The 22,353-nt window shown below is 57.2% G+C and overlaps 1 protein-coding gene across 1 annotated transcript; it reads right to left on the bottom strand.

Moving 5' to 3' along the window:
• Positions 1 to 217: 217 nt before the first annotated feature.
• Positions 218 to 17,681, bottom strand: LOC135363148 (TBC1 domain family member 22A-like). Its single transcript, XM_064583837.1, has 3 exons — positions 16,820 to 17,681; positions 11,467 to 11,643; positions 218 to 338 (listed from the first exon to the last, which is right to left on the bottom strand). Exons 1-3 carry the CDS (start codon positions 16,995 to 16,997, stop codon positions 241 to 243), a joined length of 453 nt encoding a protein of 150 aa, XP_064439907.1. The 5' UTR covers positions 16,998 to 17,681; the 3' UTR covers positions 218 to 240.
• Between the last annotated feature and the right edge of the window lie 4,672 nt (positions 17,682 to 22,353).

The raw sequence follows: 22,353 nt of genomic DNA, 5'->3' as shown, positions 1-22,353 counted from the left end.
GATCTCCATTCCCGACCCCCTGTGCCCCCAGTCCTGGGAAAATGCTTTGTACTCCCTCGAGGTCCTTCGGAGCAGAGGACAGACTGGGGGCTTGGGGGGCTGAGGACCTGGGTACGCAGAACGTGGCAGAGCACTGACCACTAGTCTGGGGACCAAGGCCAAGACCCTCCTTGTTGCAGCCTCCGGGTCTCCATTTGGAAGAGGTTCCAGATTCACTGCTCTGGTCCGGGTGACAAGGCCTTAGGAAGGAACGGAGCACCGGGACAGAAGAGGGAAACACGGACAAGGGAGGCTTCTGAGGTTTCTCACATCACCCCTGGAGTCCACAGATCCTGCTCCTGTGAGAGACACAGAGACAGAGACAGAAACAGAGAAGGAGACAGAGAATGAACACACGACAGTGGGAACCAGAAGAAGTCACAGACTTTCCTCCATCAGCTTGGAAATGACATCCCAGCATTTGGCCCCATTCTCCTCCTGAGAGTGCGGTCACACAGGCCATCCACCCCGGAGGGGAGGGGATTCCACAGGGATGTGTGAGCAGGATGCGGGAATGCCCGGGAACCACTGTGGGGACTGCCCAGCACGTGGGCGCAGACGAGGTCCCGGGGCCTGAGCCTAAACCTAATGGGAGCCCCTGGAAGTGTGCGTCACCAGGGGACAAGGTCGGAATCAGTTCATTGCAACCTTCCCACAGGGGCTGGGAACAGGCAAGAAGGGGGTGGCTTTGCCCAGACCCCAGAGCAGACCCAGGCCCCTCTGAGCTGTGCTCCATGTGCCGCCCAGCCCCTGGCTCATCCTTGCATTGCCAAGTGTGCCCCAGCCTCCTGTGAGAGCAGGTCCGGAATGTATGTAGAGGTCCTACCCCTGATGGCTTCCCTAGGAGTAGAAGCCAGAACACCCCACTGTGCAGATGGGGAGCCTGGGGAGGCCCTGAGAGGCACAGGGTCTGTCCAGGGTCACAGCCCTGGGCATGCAGGGGAGCCCAGTCTGAAGCCAGCTCTGTGTCCTCACAGCGGGGACACCGGCTGCACCCAGGCCTTGGGAAGGCTGTGGGGGGGCTGTGAGGAAGTCACTGTATGGATGGGGCATGGGGGGAGGGGGAGCATTGAGCAGCCGGGGGAGGGGGCCCTCGGGCGGGGATCTTGTGTGAGGAGGAAGTTGGGTAAGGGGACCCCAGGCAGTGGTGACCTCACTTCCCTGACAACAGAGTCCAACAGAATTTGGAACCCCGGTAACCAGGCACCCACATTCCAGAGACAGCCCCCTGCCCAGCTCATTTCTTTGGAGACCCTCCAACAAAAAGCATGTTCGGGTGCTGCTTCCCCAAATCTGGACGCTGCAGGCTGAAGAAAGAGCGCCCTGCAAACGCTGTCCCCCGCTGGGGATGTCGAATCAGGGCTCCCCACAGCCTCTGGCCATTTGGCCAGAAGGACAGAAAGGTGACACCAGGAGGCCCAGAGCCTGCCACCCAGCCCCACACGCTCTGATCTGCCTGTGGAGCCCCAGGCCCCCCTCCGTGTGTGTGTGTGTCTGTGAGTGTCTGTTTGTGAGTGTGAGTGTGCGTGCGTGTGTGTCTGTGGGTGTGCGTGCGTGTGTGTGTGTGTAAAGAGGGTTCATGCAGGGTGGGGCCACCCTGAGCAGGAGCAGGCTGATGAGGGGTCAGATTCCCAGTGGGCAGGTCATGTTCAAGGTCAAGGCTGGCTTGGTGGGATGGGGTGTGCGGGCGCTGCCCCTTCTACCCAGGGTTTATCCCGATCGCCCTGCAGGGATGGGTCACTGCATCCCGGGTGCAGGGCTGTGCACTCACAGGTCTGTGTCTGATCTGGGAGCAGCAGGGGGACTGGGCAGGAGGACAGTGAGGATGGCCAGGCAGGGCTGTGATGCCTCCAGCCGGCTACCCGTCCCTGTCTTTGCAGAAGGCCACGGATGACCTCCCGAGGCGGCTGGCGGACAGGCCCTCCTCCCTGATGGAGGGGTTGACCCCACAGGCATCCCCAAAAACAAGTGCTGGGGATTGCCGGGCAAGACCTCCAACACCACCCACACCACTGTCCCAGGTGGTTGGTCACCGGACAGTGGTCCAGGAGCCGGAGCCCACGGAGACCGAGCCTGAGGGTGAGAAGGCTGGGGCTGGGTGTTTGTGGTGTGTGGGGATGGGTCGGTGCTGGCCCCACAGGGACGAGCCCCCAGAGGCTGGTGTGGGGCCTGGAGCAACGACTGGGCGCAGAGCATCCAGCGGGTGGACTGCAGTCGGGGAGACACCCCAGGGAGGGCTCCTTCCTGGCTGCGGCTTCTCTGGGAGGCCCTGGGCTGGGTTCTGTCTCCGCAAAGGCCCACAGAGAGCGGGCTCGGGGTGAGCTTTTCTCCTCTCACAGCTGCCCCACCACCTGAGGAGCTCGAGCCCGTTCCAACTCCATCGGCAGCTCTGGACGGAGTGGTGGTGCCTGCAGCGACCTCAGGAGGAGACCAGGAGCCGGCAGGTGACCCGGCACCCACCCACGGACAGCCTGACGTGGACCAGGAAGAACTGGCACCTGCCCCTGACCCAGCTCCTACTACTGTTCCTGCCCCTGACCCAGCTCCTGCCCTGGATCCTGCCCCTGACCCAGCTCCTGCCCTGGATCCTGCACCTGCCACTGCTCCAACCCAGCTCCTGATCCTCCTCCTACCCCTTCCCCTGCCCCTGCCAGAGCCACGGCCCCTTCCCCTGCCTGAGCTCCGGTTCCTGCTCCTTCTCCTGCTCCTCTCCCTGCCCCTGCCAGACTCCGCTGCCCCTTCCCCTGACCCTTCCTGAGCTCCTGTTCTTGTCCCTGACCCTGCTCCTGCTCATAACCCTACCCCTGCCAGACCTGCTGCCCCTTCCCCTGCCCCTGCCTGAGCTCCTGTTCCTGCTCCTTTTCCTGCTCCTGCTCCTGCCCCTTCCCCTGCCAGACCTGCTGCCCCTGCCCCTGCCCCTGCCTGAGCTCCTGTTCCTGCTCCTTACCCAGGTCCTGCCCTAGATCCTGCACCTGCCACGACTGCTGATCCTATCCCTCCCCTTGCCCCTGCCCCTGGCCCTGCTCTTACACCTGGCCCTGCCCCTGGCCCTGCCCCTATCCCAACCCCTGCCCCTACTCCTGCTCCCGCAGGGCTCCCAGAGCCACATCCAGAGCCCACAGCCCTGCGGGGAGAGCTCCTTGTACAATTACCCTTAGGTCCATCGCCGGACCCCGACGCCCCGCCAGATTGTTTCATCCCCTCCCCCTATGTTCTTTCTCTCTGGTTCATATTGTTCTAGTTCATATTGTTCATTTTCATGTTCTCTATACTGTTTATTATTTGTTTTAAATAAAATTACTTGTTTTCAACTGAACATGTGATGAGCATAAGTACATTCCCAACGCTGTGCCACCACACCCCAGAAGATTGCTGTGGAATATCTCATGTCTCAAAGGAGTCCCCGAACCAGAAGCCCCCCTGCCCATTTCGCCCCCAGCCCAGACCCTGGAAACACCTAAGCTGCTTTCTCTCCCTATTCTTTTACTTGTTCTGGATGTTTCTGTACATGGAATCATGCAATAGGAGCCTTTGTGTCTGCCCACTTATTTTCAAAGGGGACTCGTTTTCTTCTGTTTATTTGTCATAAAATTTCCCTTATTCGATATTGAAATCCCCGATTGATTACAGATCAGATGTAATCAGAGAGGCCACTTTAGGAATTATGGGCACAGGGGCGCCTGGGTGGCTCAGTCGTTAAGCATCTGCCTTCGGCTCAGGTCATGATCTCAGGGTCCTGGGATCGAGCCCCGCATTGGGCTCCCTGCTCCATGGGAACCCTGCTTCTCCTTCTCCCACTCCCCCTGCTCGTGATCTCTCTCCCTCTCACTCTCTCTCGCAAATAAATAAAATCTTTTTTAAAAAAAGGAATTACAGGCACAATCTCGGGGCAGAGACCCCTGTACCTGCTGGGACACCACAGCCTGACCCCAGACAGGAAACGGCTGGTTACTCCTGCGGCCCACACAGAAACCAGGTAAACGCAGAAAGCTGGAAGACACACCACAAAGCAAGGCCAGAGAAAGGTTTCACCTGACTCTGGTACAAACCACGCTCCAAGTCACTGGGTTCCACAGGGATGGAGACCAAACACATGCCAGTCCAAGGGGGAGGATAGGCATGCAGGGAATATGTGTCAGAGATGTGGAGCTCCCGGGGAAGGATTCCGGCAAAGGAAACCCTATGGAGGCAGCGCTCATCACCCTCAGACTGGCAGGTGTCTGGTCTGGGGAGAACGTGAGTAAGTGGAGGTCCAATGCAGGTCCCCTGGAGGAAAGGGTGACGGGCACCCCTGTCTGGGAGAACAGTGAGCATCACCCATCCCAGGCTGCAGGTGCACCCATCACCTGGCATGCTCGGCCTCAGACTCACCCCCGGAAACTCTGGCTCGGTTTTTCACAGATCTGCTTTCAGGAGTGTTCATCACAGCGGTGGTGGAGAGAGCAGGGAATGGAACAACGCTAATGCCCAAGGAGATGGATGGGATCCATGGTCCCAGTCCTCATGATAGAATGCCCTGTAGCCACTGTCACATTGTCATTCGGGGCACAGGATCCGGGAAGCCCCTCCTGAGACCCCTCCTGCCACCCTGTTCCTGGGAACATTGAGAATTGTTTGAGGAGGAGGTGGAGAGGATCCAGGATGACACCGGGTCCAAGGAGAAGGAAGGTCAGCACTGGGAGGACAGATGGACGTGCCCTGAGCCACCATCCAGGACCCAGGCTGTGATGCCCTCGGACCTCACCCCAAATAATGGCTCCTGAGGTACAGATCCAGCTTCTGTGGTTTCACTCCCTCCCTCCCTACGTCATTTATTCACTCATTCATCCCCCCCTCTCTCTCCTTCCCCTCCACTCCTCCCTTCCCTCCCCCACTCCCTCCCTCCCTGCCTCTCTGCCTCCCTCCCATCCTCCCTGCCTCCCTCCCTCCCCTCTACCCCTCCCATCCTCCCTTTCCTCCTGCCTTTCTCCCCTCCCCCTCCCCATCCTGCCTCCCTCCCATCCTCCCTTCCCTTCTCCCTCTCTCCCCTCCTTCTCTCCCATCGTCCCTCCCTCTCTCTTTCCCTCACTCCCATCCTCCCTCATTCAGCACAGGATCTGGGGTCCCTGCTGGGTACTGAGCACTGGGGCTTCATCAGTGAGCACCCCCCAACCCACATGGTCACGTCCACTGTGGGAGGTGATGGGGGGCAGTCCTCACGGCTAGCTCTGGCGATGAGCACTAGGAATCTGCTCCTGGAAACAGGCCAGTCGCACAAAGAAAAGAATGGAGAGACCCGTGTTTAGCACCTCCTCTAGAAAAATCTCGTCCTGAAAAGTGATGAAAAGTAAGTATGTCCTAGACTTCATGCCATGTGAGTTCTAATGGCAGGTGCGCACTGATTCCTAGAACCAACAAAGAGTAAATCATCCAGTGTCAACTGGGGAGTTGTGACACAATTTTTCTGACCAAATGACAGCATTTCAGCCAACATCTCCAGGGCCTCCGAGTTTCCCCAAGGGTCTCTGTGATCCTTTGATCCTTCCATCGACCTCCTTGGGAAGCTCTGTCCTGTCCTCTTCCTTGTCTCCTCCCTCTTCTGAGACCCTTCCGTGGCTTCCCCCTCCCCCACTTGCCAGGGCCGCCCTCACCAGGATTCCCCATGCCCCTTGGCTGGGCGCCCGCATCCCACACTGAGCCCCATGAGCCCAGCGCCTTCTGCAAGGCCTGTGCGCTCCCTCTGGGGTCACTTGGCATCTCCCCTTACAGCGACCTGCATCGTCCTGTGCTGAGTCTCCTCTGAGCAGTCTGTGAGGCCGGCCTGTGCCCGTGTCACCGGAACAGAAGCGAGAGTCCAGAACGTCCAGAAGACCCGCTCCCAGTCCCAGCGTGTGGAGCCTGGGCCAAGGAGGGTCCACGAGCAGAGGAGGACTCGGACCCAGGGAGCCTGAGGGAGGATGTGGCACATTGAGCCCATAGGACGAGAGTGAGCAATGTGGGGGCCTGGTGCTCAGACTTGCTGGGAGACCACATTGCACTGACTCTGTCCACAGGCCTGGAGGTTTTCAGGGTATCCACCCTCCCATGCTGCAGGCTGGCAGTGACTGGCAGGGGAGGAGGCACCTGGTACAGGATACACCCTCAGGCAGAGAGGAGGGGGCAGGCGCTCCCCCAGCAGCTGGAGGAACTCGGGATAGCCACTTTCCCAGGCTGCAGCCTGGCAGTGGCTGGCAGGAGAGGAGGCACCTGGTGTGAGAGAGAGCCCTCAGGCAGAGAGGAGCGGGCAGGCGCTCCCCGAGCAGCTGAAGGAACTCGGGGTAGCCACCCTCCCACCCTCCCAGGCTGCAGGCTGGCAGTGACTGGCAGGGGAGGAGGCACACCTCGTGCAGGAGAGAGCCCTCAGGCAGAGAGGAGGGGGGAGGCTCTCCCCCAGCAGCAGGTGCACTGGGTCGGGCTGAGGGGGCATCATTGGACAGCAGTGCCTGCAGCTGGGGTCTCCACACAGACCCCCTCCTCAGCCTCAGCACAAGCTTGTCCGGATGACCTTTGTCCCCCAAACGCAAAGTCTGACCCAGGACCCCCCTCAAGCCCTGACTCCCAATCCTTTCTACTCAACTCAAGTGACAAGAAATGGCCAATAGTTTAGTTGGTGTTGGGTGCACAGGGACATTTGCTTTTCTGGCCCATGCTGTAACGTTGCTGGCATTTTAAAGATCTCAGGGCTTTGATTCAAAAACGGCAGGATGCTGGGGACCCCAGACAGCTTCCTGGAAACCTGCCTCTGGGCCTTGCAGCCCTCCCATCCCACCAGCGCTCAGAATCCCACCAGCTGCTCAGAATCCCTCCAAGCCACAGACCCACAGTCTTGAGTCCTCAGATGGCCCAGGCGACGTGCCTTCAAAAAGTGATCCCGGTGGGGCTGCAGGACACACTGCGGATTCCAGCAAATCCCCCTCCCAGAAAGTGAGGGTACCACTGGACAAACTGTCCAAAACCAGCCAGGTCAGGGTTCCAGGAAGACACCAGAGGCACAGGAGTAACTGAGGAGCATCTGAAGGCCAGGTAGGGACAGTGAGAACCTCTGGTGTTTTTGCCTAGGGGCAGCTCCGGTCCCCCTAAACCCTCAGTGGAATGGCTTTACTGGGGCATTGGGGGAGAACCATGCCTGGAGGACCCATGGCTCCACTGTCCAAGGTCGCCGACTTGATCAGTGCACAGGTGGGGAAAACCGGCCACACCCCGAAGAATTTCTAGAAACAGTAGCCATCTCAGTGGTAGCTGACCTGGGAGGTCAACCTTTCAGCTGCCTGAGGTGAGATCGAGGCACAGACCAGCACACTAGCCAGAAATGGAAGAAGGAGAACCAGTTCTTCATTTCATAGTTTCTAAGTCACCAGTTTGTTCCTACGGTTAGTATATTTTGCATCCTGGGAAATCTCTGCCTGTCTAAGGTCTTGAAACTGTTCTCCTCATGTTCTCTGCTGGAGAGGTTCTTGCAAAATCTCTGGTTTATAGGTAAAAATCATCTGGAATTGACTTTGGTTGGCACACCCATGCTGGGAAAAGGATGAAGCTTCCCCAAAATACTAAAAAAAGAACTCCCGTATGATCCCACTATCAGGTAGACCTTTTCAGGAAATAAAGTCAGTTTCTCGAAGTAAGATCTGCATTCTCCCACCCAATCTCCCTGAGGAGGGGCGGCCACCCTTAGCGACCCTCCCCTTGAGGCAGGTGCCTCCCTGGACAAGGGGCTACCCCAGGGCTGGAAGGTCTCCACAGCAGCACATCCAATGTCCTGATACTAGGAGGCAGAGTACAGCACCAGGCCAGTGAGGGTCAGGACACACTACCCTGAATATGGCACCTTGGCAAAATAAATACAGAAGCTAAAAGAACTTTTGCATAGAGCAAAGCAAGAAGGTCTCTCTGACCCCCAGCCATCAGCCCTTTTTCCCTTAAGCAGGTCAGAAGACTGCCATGTGGAACTTTCTCGCCCCGGACCACAGAGATGACGTGCTTATCACCAGAGTCAAGGAATTTAGGATCACGGGGTCTATACACACACACCTGGTTAAACTAACCCTTATCTTCCTAGTTACTTCTTTACCGTTTACGAGCCCTAGTCCAAACCCCTGCGTCTGTCAATTCTTCACACACTTACTGCTTCTTTGTCTAAAAGGTAGAAGAGCTGTCTGCTCCAGTCACCTCTGCTGGTCTTCATGGTCTTGTGAGGCTCCCACCAAAGCAACCAATACATTTTGCTTGCTTTTCTCCTGTTCATCTGTCTTTGTCAATTTCCAGACTCAGCCGGGGACCTTAACAGGGTTGAGGAAATCTTTTTCCTCTCTTGCAGCTCTGTGGGGCAGGGGGTGGGGAGTCAGGAAAACCCATCCCATCTTCCTGGCTTTGGTTAAAACCGACCTCTGCTGGGAAGCAGCATAGGACTGTGCACGGGTGGGGGAGCCAGAGAGAGGCACGTGGAACATGTAGGAGCTACCTGACCCCCAGCCGGGGGACTTGGCCCCAGTGACAAGTCCAGGGTGTGATTATGAATATTATAATGGAAGCATCCTGAACATCAGACCTTCCCCACTCCAGGCTTCATGATTGCTGCTCATTGTAGTTGCTACTGTTGGCTTAGTGACTTTTCTGAACTCACTTTGTCAAGTCTGTATTCTTTGCTGTGTGTGGCCACTGAATCCCTGTGCTGTTAACTCAGTGGTCAGCCAGTGGCTGGGCAGAGAGGTCACCCCTGTTTCTGAGCTATGGGCTACAGACTGGAAGTCCCCACAACCTCCTCTTCAGGTTTGAATAATCTGCTCCAGTGGCTCATGGAACTCAGAGAAACATGTTACTTACTAGATGACCAGTTCATTAAAAGGACAGAACTCAGAGCCAGGCAGCTGGAATCGATGAGCAGGGCAAGGTGTGTAGAAGAAGCTCGGGGCTCCCCCGCTCTCTGAGTTAAAGAGGCCTTTGCCCACCTCCACTCTGACCTTCGTCTGTACTTCCTAACTGATGACGTCCTTCCTTCGGGCTCATCTGTTAACTCAAGTGAAAGACCCGGTGGGCACCAAAATGACTCCTCAAGTAATAACCACTGCTGATGTCCTGGTGATTCTTGGGCACAGCCATGAATCTCAGCTTCTTCATGATGGGGCGTAGCCCAGCAGCTGTGGATCCCACAGGTCCTCTCGGGGACAGCCCAGCAGCTGAGGGTCCCACGGGTCCTCTGGGGACAGCACCTTAATGGGCTTATGGTCCAGCAAGTACCTGTTCAGGTGGCTCTCATTGTGCCACACAGCCTCAATCTCAGTGGCCAGGTTGACCCCCATTGCCTGGTGACAGGCCAAGGTCATTCGGTGAACCTCTACCACCGACCCCCCAAAAAAGGTCCTCATGTAGTAAAAGTCGCCCTTGTCCCTGGGGATGTGTGCCTGGGACTGTGGCCAATGCTTGTAGCTGAAGTCCTTGCGGGCTGCCTGGTAGAAACCGGGGTGCAGGGTGCCGAAGAGGGGGGACAGGATCTCCATACTCACGTGGTCGCAGAACTTCATGTCCACCTCTGTGCATACCAGGTAGTCCACCTCACGGAGGAAGTGTGGAATTATTCTTAGAAAATATATTGTAAGCCCTCAGGAGTGATTGTGGAAGCAGCTGAAAGGTCAACAGCGTTCCTGTTCTCAGACTATTGAACGCAAGGGCCCAGTAGGAGCAGGATCCCATGATCCCCAGGGGCAGGGCACAGGTTAGGAGCTAGGAAAGAATGTAACCCTCAGGTCCCCTTTCTGCACCTGGTGCTTGCTAGCACAAACATCCCACTTTTCCCTTATCCCATGACTGCCTCCCTGAGTGCCTGCCCCTAGGGGAGGGTGCAGGACTGCTTTACCACTTCAGGATACTTGCCATCCCTTTGTCCTCCTCTCCCACGCTTTGAGGCAACTGCCCTTGCTTTTCTGATAAAAAAATGAAATAAAAGCAGAGGCAGCCCTGCATGGTCACTCAGCTGCTGGGCTGCCCCCCATCATGAAGAAGCTGAGATTCATGGCTGCCCAAGAATCACACATGTTTCTCTGAGTTCCATGAGCCACTGGAGCAGATTATCCAAACCTGAAGAGGAGGTTGTGGGGACTTCCAACTCATGGCAGGTGGGGACAGAACCTTCAGGGGGTCAGCCAGGGGAGGGGACCTGCAGGGTTTGCCCGGGAGCTCAGCACAGGGGGAGTGTTCCTGGCTCCAACATGCTGACTGTGGGGCTGCATGGGTCACAGGGTCACCTACCCTAACCCTAACCCGTTCTTGCAACTTTCTTCTACATTTGAAATTACACCAAAATAAAAGGTTTAAGACGTCACGTGCATTGTCATGTGCGTGATCTGACCCCAGCGCCCTCAGCAGCTCAGCGTTAAGAGAACGAGAGGCCTCCCTTCCTGTCCCTGGAAGAAGACACCTGGAATCACGCGAAGGAGGGAAAGCAGGCCTGGGGAAGAGGAGAGCGACACATTTTTACCGCACATCCTCTGCTGCCGCGTGACTGTCTTACGTGTGCGTGAGCAAATCAATCAGGAAAATGAAAACGCAGAAACTCGCGGGAAGGAACCCTTCTGCACCCACAAGGGGAGCAGCATCCTCAGGGACGCGGCCTATCCTTCAGCTCCATGCTCGCTCCACCTCCGCCCGCCTCCCTGCTGGGCAGCCCAGCCCTGTGCCTCACGCGCCACCTGCTGGCGGAGCGGGGCACTGCTGCCGAGGCGCGCCAGCCCTCCATGCCACCCTGGCACCCACCCTCCACCATGCGTGATCTCGTGACCGCGGCCACATCCCACCTTCCGGAGAGCCCCCGCAGCCAGCAAGATGCCCGATGCAGCGTGGCACTCCGCAAAGATGAGACGTACCGAGGAAAGGACGCGGCTTCGAGGGGAAGCCCAGCAAATGGACTTGGAGGCGAGCACCCGCCTCAGAGCCTGGTGGCAGAGCGGCCCCGCGGCCATGGTGACCCCTGAGAACCACACTGCTGACTGTACGGCCCCCTGCTGGCCCGCCCACCCCAGCCCCGCCTGGGCTCCCGGGGTGTTCACGGCCTATCCCACACTTTACACCAAGGAAGGTGTAAAGTCAGCAGCACTCAGGACCCCGGTCACCAGCTCTTTGTCCCCACGAAGACTCTGAAAAGCAGGGACACCAAGCTGGCCAGTCCTGTGGAGCAAACCAGTTCAGCCCCAAGAAGCCAAAGGAGTTCAATCGGAGCATTAAAAAATAGAACAGAACAGAAAATACCAGATCAATGGCCCCGGAAGCCCATGACCAACACACAGCTGAAGTAAACCTCAAGGACAAACGGCTCATCTCTGTGACTCGCGCAGGACGGCACAAACACATCGCCCTCTGACAAAGTAAACCACACGTGGGGGCGCAGGTGCACGTGCCCTCCGCCAGCGGGGGACTCACCGAGGTCTGTGTTCGGGCCGGCAAGGAGCTGCTTGAACTTGTCGAGCCGGGAGGCCTCTCGTTCACTTAACGCTGAGCTGCTGAGGGCGCTGGGGTCAGACGTGCCACCCATGGCGGCCGCCACCGAGTGTGGGAGAGACTGGGACCGCTGCAGAGGAGCAGTGTCGCCGGCGCTATCTGCGGAGAGAGCGCGCAGGGGGTGAGGACGGCCTCCTGGACCCCCCCCACGGCCCTGTTCCCCAGTAAGAAGGCTCCCACCCGCGCCACCTGCCCTTCGGGAACGCCACCGTGCCACAGCCATCCCCTCCTCCCCTAACCGGCCAGTGCAGACCCGCGTGACCGGGGCAATAAAGTGAAACTAGTGAACACCCAAGAAGCCCACTGGCCTTATTGGTAGAGCGTTACTCCCTGGGAAAACAGACATGCCTCACACAAAAGCAAAACGACAACCAGAAAACTCCAGACCCCCCCGGCTCCCCCACTGCTAGCAGGCCTGCCCAGGTGACACAACCCAAGGATCTGCTGGTGCCTGTGGGGCTCACCTGGGCCTGAGCACAGAAGGAAGCCACCGAGCCACACGTGGAGGAGCATGAAGCCCACAAAGGCACTGCACCCCTTGGATCTCCCCAAGCCCCATGAGGGAGGCGGGCAGGGACCATCACCAAGAGAAAGCACAGGAAGCTAGAGCGCATGCAAGCAGGGGAGGGGCAGCAGGTTGCAGGCCTGCCCAGCACCCCCCGCCCCAGGGCACCACCTACCACCACGCACAAAGGCCCACCGACGGGGACACACAGGGCCGAAGTGAAACCGTGTGTTAAATCCAGGAACCCGGACCAGGAAGAGCCACAGAAAAGAGCCCAAGGCCCAACACCCACTCAGAAAGAGCCACCAGGGACCAACGAGGGGCCCACAGGAACAGGCAGCACCAGGCTGTACACCCCCAGGTCTAAATACCCTTGAATGGTCACATCTCCCAGAACTGAAATTTAAAGTAGAGGAAAAAACCAACTCCAGGAGATGGGGCGGGAACCAAACAAAGTGAAGAAAACATGCCGGCTCCTCGCCGCCGCTGTCAGACTCCCACCGACCCCCTTCTTCCCGCAGAGCTGACTCATTACCCTAAAATCACGGCCTGGAAAGGCTTCACACAGAAACCCTCAGGCTACAGAGGAGCAGTGTCTGGCCCACTTAAGCTTCCAGAAAAGCCTGGAGAGGTGGGCGTCGAGGTGAGGGCAAGTCCCAGCCCCTCCGCAGGGCTGACCCCTCGCTTGGAGGAGGTGTCCCCACCGGCCTGCCCTCCGGGAGGCCCAGGGCAGCGATGCTCAGACCCCCTCCTCCCCGCCCTCGGAATCTGCCACTCTGCTGTGCGTCATGATTCCTCAGGAAAGACGATGGGCGGGGGGAGGGATTCCTCGTTCTAACGCGGAACCAAACGTGCTGAGTTTTACTTCTCCGCCATCTTAGAGAGCATCCCTGTGATCTACTCCGACATGTAAGGACCACGTCGTCCTGAGCAGAGCACAATCCGGTCCCCCTCTAAGATGGGACAGGCAGGGTTTGCAAGGCACAGTGATGCCCCCTGCCCCCCGAGGAAGCAGGAAGGTCAACAGCAGGTCTCCCTGCTACTGTAAGTGGAAAACACATCAGTGTCCCCCTCCGGGGCAGCCAGTGTCCACCCAGGACCCACTTGCATCTCAGTCCCCATCAGCGATGGACAGTCCTCCCCAGCCACGCCCACTGAGCCCTTCGCAGCCAAAGGCGCAGGCTCCCCATTACGCCAGCAGCACCCTAGACCAAGCAAACGGCATCTGACTTCAGATACAAAGGTACAGATACCTCAGACGCTGATTAAGAAAGTGAGGACAGTCGAAAGGTAAGCAGGAGGCGCGGGGAAGGCAGGCCGGAGACCCCTGCTGCAGCATCCCGGAACTTTCAGGCTGTCATCTACCCAGGGCTGAAGGCCAAAGGCGAGGGCAGCCAGCAGGCCCTGTGGACGCTGCGTGGGTTGATGTGAGCTCCCACGGTGGCGCACCATAAAGGGACAGGCACCGACACAATGCCGGAAGTGGGAAGGGCAGGCAGCACTCTGATCACACTGGGCCCCGTGAAACACAGCGTCCAGGCCCCAGAAACACAACTCCGCTCCGAGGAGCACAGTCACATGAAATGGCACTCACAGGTCCCTCACCTCAACAGAGGCCTGGCCTGGCCCTGGGCCGTGGGGCCGGTGCAGGGACAAGAGTGGGGCAGAACATGGAGGAGGGGAGAGCCCGCGGTCACCAGGCCCTGAAGACACCTCAGTTTAGCTCAGCAACATTCACGTAATGACACAGGACCCCAAAGGGAAACAAAGGTAATGGGACATGGTCCCTGCCTTGGGGGAACTTGCAAACCACGTAGATGAGGTGTGCAGTCAGCCAGCCCAGCCCACCCGGCACCTCCCCTCGGCTGGGATGGCCCCACCTCCTAAGCCTGGAGCCTCACCCTACGGGTAACCTTAGAGACATCACCTCCTCCCTGAAGCCTTCCCTGACACGTCCTGGCCCTCCTCAACAAGACTGAACTGGGACTTCTACCCGTGGGTGCTTCTGGGTCCTGTCCATCACTCCAAGGCTCCATTCCACCCAGGGAGGTGAAAGACTCAGATCCTTGTGTTTCCCCACTAGACTGCCTGCCAGTCAACACATCTGCGCCGGGCCCAGCCCAGTAAGAATGAGGGCTGACGTGGTCGTCTTAGCGCCAACACCGAGTAAGCCATCCCCACGACTAACAGCCCACCAAGGAAACTGAACACAGGCCCACGAGTTCTGCGCACCACTGCCAGCCACCCGTGGGGTCGGCTCCCTGAGAGGCCACCTCGGGCTCCAGAGCGGCCCTCCCCTCCTTGGCATTGTGCACGGTCGGGCCAGAGAGTCCCCTGGGGGCCAGGCACCCTGGTCTCTGCCCACTTCATGCCAGGAGCACACACTCCCTGCCCCAGATGTTAACAGGAAAGGTCCTAAAACAGGACCTCATGTCCCCTGGGGGCGGCATCACCAGCGAAGAGGCCCTGCTCTCTGTGGGGAGGTCAGCAGCTAGCAGCAGGCCCTGGCCTCAGACGCCCTGGACTTGAACCCTACCCCACCGCTCAGCATGCTGGGCGAGCCACGTGACCTCCCTATACCTCCCCCGTAAGCTCTCTCCTAGACTGGCTGCAAAGTCAGAGGGATCTGTTCACGACGAGGGCCCGAGACAGTCTCTGCCCCACAGTAAGCGATGGATAAACACTAGCTGCTATCATGAAATGAACTGCTCACAAAAAGCCTGCTCAGAAAGCAAAGCAAAGATGGTTGATGCGCAAGCGGGTGGAGGCAGAGGCAAACACAGTAATCGGCCCCTTCCCCAGCATGAGCCGCTTGGGGCATCCTTCACCTGGCTTTTACAGGAGGAGGCCACCCCAAGGCTCCCCACCCTGGCAGGATGCAGCCCAACTGCATACCTGGCCATGGGCTGAATGCTGTGAGGCCCCAAAGTCCGTATGCGCAAGTCCTTCCCCAGACGGGACGGTGTTAGGAAGAAGGGCCTCAGGTTTAGAGGAAGTCAGGAGGGTGGGGTCCCCTGATGGGATCTGTGCTCCTGAGGAGTCACGAGACAGTCTGTTTCCCCTCTCTAGTCTCCCCCATGTTGGGATACTGTGAGAAGGCAGCTGTCTGCGCCCCGAAGAGAGCCAGGACCCAACCGTGTTGGCCGCCTGACCTGACTTCCAGCCTCCAGAACGAGGAGACCTAACTTTCTGCTGCTCATGCACCATCGGCCTCTGGTGCTCTTCGCAGCAGCCCCACGGCCTGAGAGAACAGGAGCCTGCCCGCTCAGCCGAGATGGGCCCCCACCTCTACGGGTGCTGAGGCCCGCCCCCCAGCAACTGCTCAGATGGCAGGTGTCACAGAGGCTCTACCCAGGCCCCAGAGGCGTGGGGCACAGCAGAGGGCAGAGGAATCCGGGGCGCCTGCCAACTTGAACAGGCACCCAGGCTGAGGGCACTGCCCGGCCGGGGCGCGCAGGCGGTAATCGGCATAGGATGCGTCAGTCTCGGGGAACCCCGACCCACTCGCAGAAGCCCTAACCAGATTTTCATTTTTAAACTCAAATACTTTGAAGTTCAGCCTATTTTGGAGAAAAACAGTTCAGATTCCAATATGAAAACTGGTCAAAGGAACTAATTCACAGCGTTCTCACCCACGATGACGTGTGATGTTCCAAACATTAGTCAGCTCCCGGGACGGGTTTCTGAAAACTAGACAGGGGGATGAACGCCAGCTCCGTGGTCCCAGCAGGGCAAGCTGAGGCTGCCCGATGCCCTCTTCTCTCCTCTGTAAACAAGGGGCAGTCCCCCTGACCCCCAGAGACCCTGGGAGAGGGAGGCCGTGAGTCCGCCGCAGTGCAGGCTGGCCCCTCTGCCACCAGCTCCCCACGCCTCACTGCCTCACCTCACTGATGCTCGTGTCACCTTCTCAGGAGGGCATCTGGACGCTCTGACTGAAGATTACGCCCCAGGTCCAGGCTGCTGTCGCCACCTCCCACCTCTGTCTCGACCCAGGGCGCTTGTCTCCTCCCCGCACGATTCAGGCCTCCTTACTGACCCAACGTGTAGGTCGGTGCTTGTCCCCCTCACCAGAACACACACTCCAGGCCAGGGACTTCCTGGGGGCACCCCAAGCCCTAAGAGTCTGGCCCATCACAGAGGCTCATCAAATACTGGGTTGTTTTACATCATAGACACCCCCAAAAACAAAAAGCAAAGCTACTGAGAGCCGTCTCCAGAAAGGCTACTGAGCACCAGGCACGGGGTACAAGACATGCGCTGATCGCATCCTTGAGTTTATGACCTGGAGGCAGTCATTCCACACCCCAGACTCTGCCCCCTACAGACTCTGAGCCACGTGCAGATGTCCCGGCGGGGGAGGGGTGTCATTGGAAGCTGCCGGAGGAGGTGCAGCCTCTGAACGTGCAGTTGGCCTGGCCCCTGAGCTGGAAATTTCCCCCTGGGACAACCGGGGCACACTCAGAAGGGAGACACAGTCCCCTGGGGCCTGGTGCTCACTGTGGGCCTCTCACAGCCAGGCCACGAAAGCCACACACCACACCCTCCACCCAGAGGAGAGAAAGAAGCACTCAGCTGGGGACACAAAGAAAAGTCTACGGCTTCTCCTGCCTGGGAAGGCCTGTGGGCACGTGGATCACAACCTCAAGGTCTTCCAAGGGCACGAGCTCCTGTGGCAAAGAGGACGGAACGCCCGCTAACCTCCCGCACCGAGAGGCCTCCAGCCCCTCTCCCTCGCAGCACTGTACATCATCTCCTCGCGCCCCCGCCCACCTGCAGGACAGGATGTGTGGCTCTCGCTGACGGACTTCACCAGCCGGAGGTCACCGCTCGGGACCGAAGGAGGCTCTGCCGAAGGCTGTGGCTCCTGCCCGGGGCCCGGCGCCTCCTGCGGCTTGCGGCGCTCCTGCCGCTGGCTGTGGTTGCGCAGGACGCGGTGGGCCGTCTCCATGACCACATCGGTGTTCAGGCTCTCGCCTGCCACGGCCAGGAGCCCGTCATCGTCCTCGCCGGCATCCCAGGCGTCGCTGGTGTTGCTCCCAAACTCCGGGAAGGTGCTGATGCTCTTGGCCTTCACAGGTGTGGCGGGCACCTTCGGCGCGCCCTTGAGCAAGCTGCAAAGCAAAGGCAGACTTCAGCTGTCCCCTCGGAGGCTGGAGCGGACTCACCCCACGACCGGTCAGAAAGGAGCCCTTGGATGAAAGGTGCACATTCAAGCTTCCAGTGTCAACTGAGCTGAGGGTGAAGAGCAAGCACAACCCAAAGAGGCATCCGAGAGAGGACTCCTGGGGCACCCAGGGGGCTCAGTCGGTTAAATGTCTGCCTTCGGCTCAGGCTGTGATCCCGGGGTCCTGGGATCGAGCCCCACATCCGACTCCCTGCTTGGTGGGGAGTCTGCTTCTCCCTCGCCCCCCTCCCTACCCCCCCACTCTTGTGCCCTCGCTCTTTCTCAAATAAATAATCCTAAAAAAAAAACAGAAGAGGACTCCTAGGATTCGGGGGCAGGAAGGAGAGGCTCTCGAGGGGCAGTACCGCTGAGCAGTCTCTGCTCAGTGACAGAAGCCACTCAGGAGGAACCCCAGCACCGCAGTCACGGCATTCACAGGGAGTCCCCAAACCTCACACGGGCCAGTGCCCGCAAACCTAAGGCAGCAGTGGGGGCGGCGGGGGCAGGAGCGGCTGTCCTTCGGCGTGCAGATGCGACACAGCACCACTAGGGCAAGAGCCCCCGCGGGGGGCCCAGTGACACCCGCCAGCACGGGCGGGGGGTCACACCAGCCCCCTGCGTGGCTCTGGTGGAGGAGCCAGACACAGGGGCAGAGCGTGCAGTGGAGGGCAAGGGAAGTGAGCTGACCACCGAGAACAGGCCCGGGGCCAGGCCCTCCCCATCAGCTAAGGGGGTGCCAGCTTCGTGCTCTCCTCCACTTTGGGCTGGGCTTCCTCCTCTGCCCTTGTCCGCAGGACCAGTCGTGCGAGGCCCTGGCGCGTGTCTGCTCGAGGGAAGACCACGCTGCTCCCCTCAGGACCCCGAGGAGGCCGGCGGGTCACCAGGACGCCCAGGCGCGTGCGTGATGCAGCATGACCACAGGCCTCACTTACGTGCCGTGTAACAGTGGGTCGAAGGGGGGGTGCTGGGCGCCGTACACATGCCGGATGCTGTTTAAAAAGAAAGGAAAACCGATTAGCTTCTCTCCAGCTTCCTCAAGAGCCCACACTAACTCGGGAAAAGGACCAGTTCCCAGTAACCTACACGCCTGAGCAGCAACTCTCCCTCAGCTGCCACGGGTCCCGAGGGCCCGTCTGGAAGGGATGAATGGCGCCACACAGGTCCACGCCACACACACAACGGGGCATTCAGCCTGCCGGGCAAATGGGCCTCAGCCCGGGGAGCCGCAGCCCTGACCGCATCGGCAGGGCCTCAGGCGCCGCTGCCGACGAGGCTGCTGGGAGCTGGGAGCCACTCAGCATCGCCCAGTTCCAGCAGCCTCTGCTCCCGGACCGTGTGCCAGCGGCAGGACTACGAACTAATGCTGAAATGCCCGTCTGGAAATTCCCATCTGCTGCCATTTCGTCAAAAACAGAATGCAGAATCACGAAAAGAAGATAAATGTGTTTTTTAAAGACTTAATGATTTTATTATAAAAGTTTTCTGGGGGCGCCCGGGGGGCTCAGTCGGTTAAGCGTCTGCCTTCAGGTCAGGTCATGATCCCAGGGTCCTGGGATCGAGCCCCACATTGAGCTCCCTGCTCCGCGGGAAGCCTGCTTCTCCCTCTCCCACTGCTGCTCCCCCACTCGTGCCCTCTCTCTCTCTCTCTCTCTCTCTCTCTCTCTCTCCCTCTCTAATAAGTAAAATCTTTTTAAAAAAGATAAAAATTAAATTTAAAAATAAAGTCTTCTGTTCATCAGAGTAAACTTGGAAAACAGATGGAAACAAAACAGCCCCCGTGGCAGACACCAGGGCGGTCCACTGAGTTGCCGCACCCGCACCCTTTCCTCGGCGGAGGCGTCCAGCCAGGGGAGGCCCTGTGACCCAGCGCAGCTCGGTCACCAGCAGTGTGGGCCCTTCCTCATCTGCCTGGAACACACATGTGAGGCCTAGAGGTTCCCCAGCCTCATGCCACCATGAGAAATGAGCAGGAGATATCAACCACCCGAGAACGCGGGCACGGCAAGAAGATGAGAAAGAGCACGGGTCTCGGGGGCACTGCAGCCCTGCCAACACCTTCATCTTAGCCCAGCACCAGAACTATAAGACAGCAAGTGTGTATTATAAGCCAATAGGGTTATGCTGATTTGTTACAGCAGCAGCAGAAAACCAAAAGAGAACAGAATGGTGAAAGACAGGTGACAAAGCCATCCTCTTGGCTTATGGAAGCTTAAAGGTCTCTGTGGTTAAGTCAACCTCACTTTTATGCGTTACACGGGGCTCTCCTTTGAGGACTCTACTTAAAAAGGCCCACCCCCAACTGTCTTAGTCCATCCCGGCTGCTATAACAAAAATACCACGCATGTGGCAGCTTATAAACAAAGACATTTATTCCCCACAGTTCTGGAGGCTGGACGTCCAAGATCAAGGTGCTGGCAGATTTGGTATCTGGTGAGGGCCTCAGCTGGTGCCTTCTGCTGCGTCCCCACCCAGCGGAAGAGGCAGGGAAGCTCTCTGGGGTCTCTTTTATAAAGGCTCCAATCCCACCATGGGGGACTCTGGCCTCAGGACCTCCTCACCCCCTCAAAACCCCCACCTCCTAACACCCTCAGTCTGGTGGGTAGGGCTTCCTGTGAGTTTTGGGAGCGCACGAACATTCAGCCCAGCCGACTTACTGAGATGGCATAAATCTCCAACTGTGTCCTAGTTCCACACTTGTGTGGTTTTATTTTTTACCCTTGAGTATTGAGTCACCTAGAATTTATTTTATTTTGCTACAGACTGTAGAAAACATTTTTTTCTTTTGACAGAGAGAGAGAGAGCGATAGCAGGAACACAAGCAGTGGGAGTGGGAGAAGGAGGCTCCCCGCCGAGCAGGGAGCCCGATGTGGGGCTCGATCCCAGGACCCTGATATCATGACCTGAGCCGAAGGCAGACGCTTAAGGATTGAGCCACCCAGGCGCCTGCAGAAAACTTTTTTAAAAAATAATCCACTGCTCCAATGACATTGGTTAAAAACCTATCCTATTCCCTACTGGTTTGCGGACACTGTCTTCAATACGCAGGAGATTACTCTATGCTGGGGCATTTTTTCAGTTTTCCATTCATTCCTCCATGTCTGTGCCTGTGACACAACATTTTAATTACAGAAAATGTTCCCTTTTATATCCTAAAATGTTTCAGCAAAATTTAACGGACATTCGATAGCCCCCACATTGCGACGGGGTTATGAGGAGTACGAGGCAGGCAAAGACAAGCACACTGGACTCCAAACTCGCACGAACCTTTAAGTTTACCTACAAAAATAAAAAAAATGAATTGGCATTTATAATGTTCTTGGACAACAAAAACATGGTAAACTGGAATATTATTCAGTGAAATAGTCATCAGCTAAAAAATAAAGTGCTAGCTCACGCTGTAACACGGAAGAACCTTGAAACCATCACGCTACGCGTGGGAAGCCAGTCATGAAAAAACACCTATTCTGGGGCGCCGGGGTGGCTCAGCCATTGGGTGTCTGCCTTCGGCTCAGGTCCTGATCCCGGGGTCCTGGGATCGAGCCCCACGTCGGGCTCCCTGCTCCGAGGGAGGCCTGCTTCTCCCTCTCCCACTCCCCCTGCTTGTTCCTGCTCTCACTAACACTCCCTCTCTGTCAAACAAATAAAAATCTTAAAAAAAAAACACCTATTCTATGATCTCACTGACATGAAATGTCTAGAAGGGAGACAGAAGGGAGACTAGTGGTTGCCTGGGTGGAGGATGGGAGACTGGGGTGACAGCAGAAGACTACAGGGCTTCTTCCTGAGGGGACAAACATATTCTAACGTTGACTGTGGCGACGGATACACCGCAGTACCACTGACTTTCACCCCTTAAATGAGGGAATGGTGTTGTACGTGAATTTTAATGGGTGAACTATTATTATATGTGAGTCTCAATGAAGATGTAAGTTTTTAAAGGCAGCACAGTTTCCACCTGGTTCTCTTGGGTTCTCCCTTGGAACCCAGCCACCAGGCTTTGAAGAAGCCCACATGTAAGCACTAGAACCAACAGCTTCAAGGGGGTGTCCCAGCTGATGACGGCCGGCATCAACCTCGACAGGCGTGAGTCACCAGCCTTCTTCTGATTTCCCTCCCAGCCTCTGAACCTTCCCAGTGACACCATGGAAAAGAGACCAGTCTGACCCACAGAATCCAGGAGGGTTTGGGGGTTTGTTGTCATTGTTGGAAAGAAAGAGTATCAGCCCACGGAGGTCACGCACAACCCCTCTGTCGTGGTCCCTTTCCAGAAATCTCTTGGAGGCTTCCCCGACCTTGGTAGGTTTCCTGTTTTAAGAACCAAAGGGCCTGGGTAATTGCTCTAGGCTTTAGCTTCCTCGTCTCGGAAATGGGAATAAGAACGTGTAAGAAATGAGACAGCCATAAATGGCAGCAGCTTGACTACCGCCAAGTGACCTACAGACAGCATTCACCGGTACTATGCACCTACCTTGCTGGCTTGCACCCTTCCCTTATGTCTCAGTACACGAATAGGGCTCAAAACCAGCAGGCAGTGGGCCTCTGCCCTCTATGTGCAAGGCATTTCCATGGGTCTTGCAGTGTTACCACACGCTGCAGGCCCCTTGCCTCCCAGGAAAGCGCCAGTGCATTAATTCTTCATGGGCACACCACTTGTGTTTATTGAGCAGAAAATGTTCCAGCAAAGTTCAAGCTCAGACTAAAAGGCATCTCATTTTATCTTATTAAAATTGCATTTTTATCTGGTCTTGCATAGCCAAAAAGAAAAACAGGCTTCATCTAAAGCCATTTTAAAAGAATAAGTAGCACATCATGAAATCTTTCTTTAAAAAATATGTTCACCAATAAACTTTTTAATGAATTGTACTGCTTAAAAACACCACAGTAACTCATTGCTTTAAAGAGGACCCCAGTGATTCCTCACAAAAAGCAGATACACACGACATAATGCCACTTCTAGGCACACGCCATGAAAACCCCTTGTGTAAGGACGCAGAAGGCAGGTTCAGCGATGTCGCTAACGCTAAAAAGAAAAAAAAAATTAAGAAAAACTTTTATCCATCATCAACTGAAGAATGAATTCACATTATCCCTTTGTCCACTATCAACTGAGTTCCAACTGAGTTCCAACAAACTGGAACAT

The sequence above is a fragment of the Mirounga angustirostris genome, unplaced genomic scaffold (genome assembly GCF_029215605.1).
Source record: "Mirounga angustirostris isolate CCGP_5_RB_7025 unplaced genomic scaffold, mMirAng1.0.hap1 SCAF_34, whole genome shotgun sequence".
NCBI lineage: Eukaryota > Metazoa > Chordata > Mammalia > Carnivora > Phocidae > Mirounga > Mirounga angustirostris.
This window is presented reverse-complemented; position numbering and strand designations above follow the sequence as displayed.

What these genes read in the sequence shown, in the direction of transcription:
- LOC135363148 (XM_064583837.1), bottom strand. Translation starts at nt 16,997, where the DNA reads ATGGAGACGGCCCACCGCGTCCTGCGCAACCACAGCCAGCGGCAGGAG. An exon ending in CCACACATCCTGTCCTGCAG is followed by an intron (nt 11,644 to 16,819) that starts GTGGGCGGGGGC and finishes CTCTCTCCGCAG; the next exon opens with ATAGCGCCGGCGACACTGCT. An exon ending in CGGCCCGAACACAGACCTCG is followed by an intron (nt 339 to 11,466) that starts GTGAGTCCCCCG and finishes TGTCTCTCACAG; the next exon opens with GAGCAGGATCTGTGGACTCC.